Source organism: Penaeus monodon, chromosome 31 (genome assembly GCF_015228065.2).
Source record: "Penaeus monodon isolate SGIC_2016 chromosome 31, NSTDA_Pmon_1, whole genome shotgun sequence".
NCBI classification, from domain to species: domain Eukaryota; kingdom Metazoa; phylum Arthropoda; class Malacostraca; order Decapoda; family Penaeidae; genus Penaeus; species Penaeus monodon.
In genome coordinates, this window is record NC_051416.1 from 36,397,008 (window position 1) to 36,397,984 (window position 977).

Here is a 977-nt window from a genome sequence, read left to right on the forward strand (position 1 = left end):
TCTCTATTTTTTTATTTTTTTCATTCGATAATCTCAGAAATTTAACCTAACTTGACTTGATTCAGTCTGCACTTCAGACTCAAATACTGAAACACTAAAGAGAAATGTCCTATATATATTTTTATATGCATAAGATATAATTTTCAAACATTCCACAGGCGGCAGGCCAGACGTGTAGTCTAGGCAAGCTTTATCTTTCTCATCCGCAAGCTAAAGAGTGACAAGTTGATTAGTATATTCTTCCAACAGGTGGCAGAAACCGGTGTTCTGGTAAAGAGAATCGCCAGTCAAAAACAAATTCTAGGGTGGGAGGCGATAACTGGAAAAATAAAAGTTACTGAGCAAGAAGAGGGGAACGTCACTACAGTTCCACCTCGGACCAAAATTCCGGAGAAGTTTCTAATAGACGAGATAGATTTCTGTACTAAGCAGCATCCAAATCTGGACGTAATAGCATACGTACACTCCTCCATCAGCAAGGATGTCTTAAGAAATGTCACCCGCACCACATGGGCCAATGCCACGGCACTAGGTTTGGCCCTCAAGCTTGCAGTCGTGTTTGTAGTGGGACGACCCGAGACCGAAGAAGAGGCCATGATTGTGCGAGAGGAGAGTCAGCGGTACCACGACATCATCCAGGTAAGAGAATCAATCATCCAACATACTATAAATTTGATACAGCCAACTTTGCTATGTCATTACTCAAAAAGGGGTTCAAGCTCATTAAAAAGGCTTCCTGCCTTTTTATATTGTAAGTTGACTTATTCAGACAGTGTTTAGTTTTGACATAATACAGAGCAAACATGGTATTTCCATGTGGATCAGCAGATTGGACCTTGGTAGATCAGGGTTCCCAAACAGGAGCACGTGTACCAAGGGGTATGTGAAGTATTATTTAAAGGTGCTAAATTACACAAAGCCCAGAATAATATCATGTACTCTCTGATATGAAAACGGAGGCTGTTGCTTTCTTAAAT

At 40.6% G+C, this 977-nt stretch overlaps 1 protein-coding gene across 1 annotated transcript in view; it reads left to right on the forward strand.

The window, feature by feature from the left end:
• The window catches only part of LOC119592866, a gene marked incomplete at its 3' end in the record, with an annotated part of 1,429 nt that extends 790 nt beyond the window's left edge, over window positions 1-639 (forward strand). The window contains 1 exon segment of the mRNA XM_037941760.1: window positions 250-639. Within this exon segment, the coding sequence (XP_037797688.1) occupies window positions 250-639 (390 nt within the window).
• Window positions 640-977: the final 338 nt, after the last annotated feature.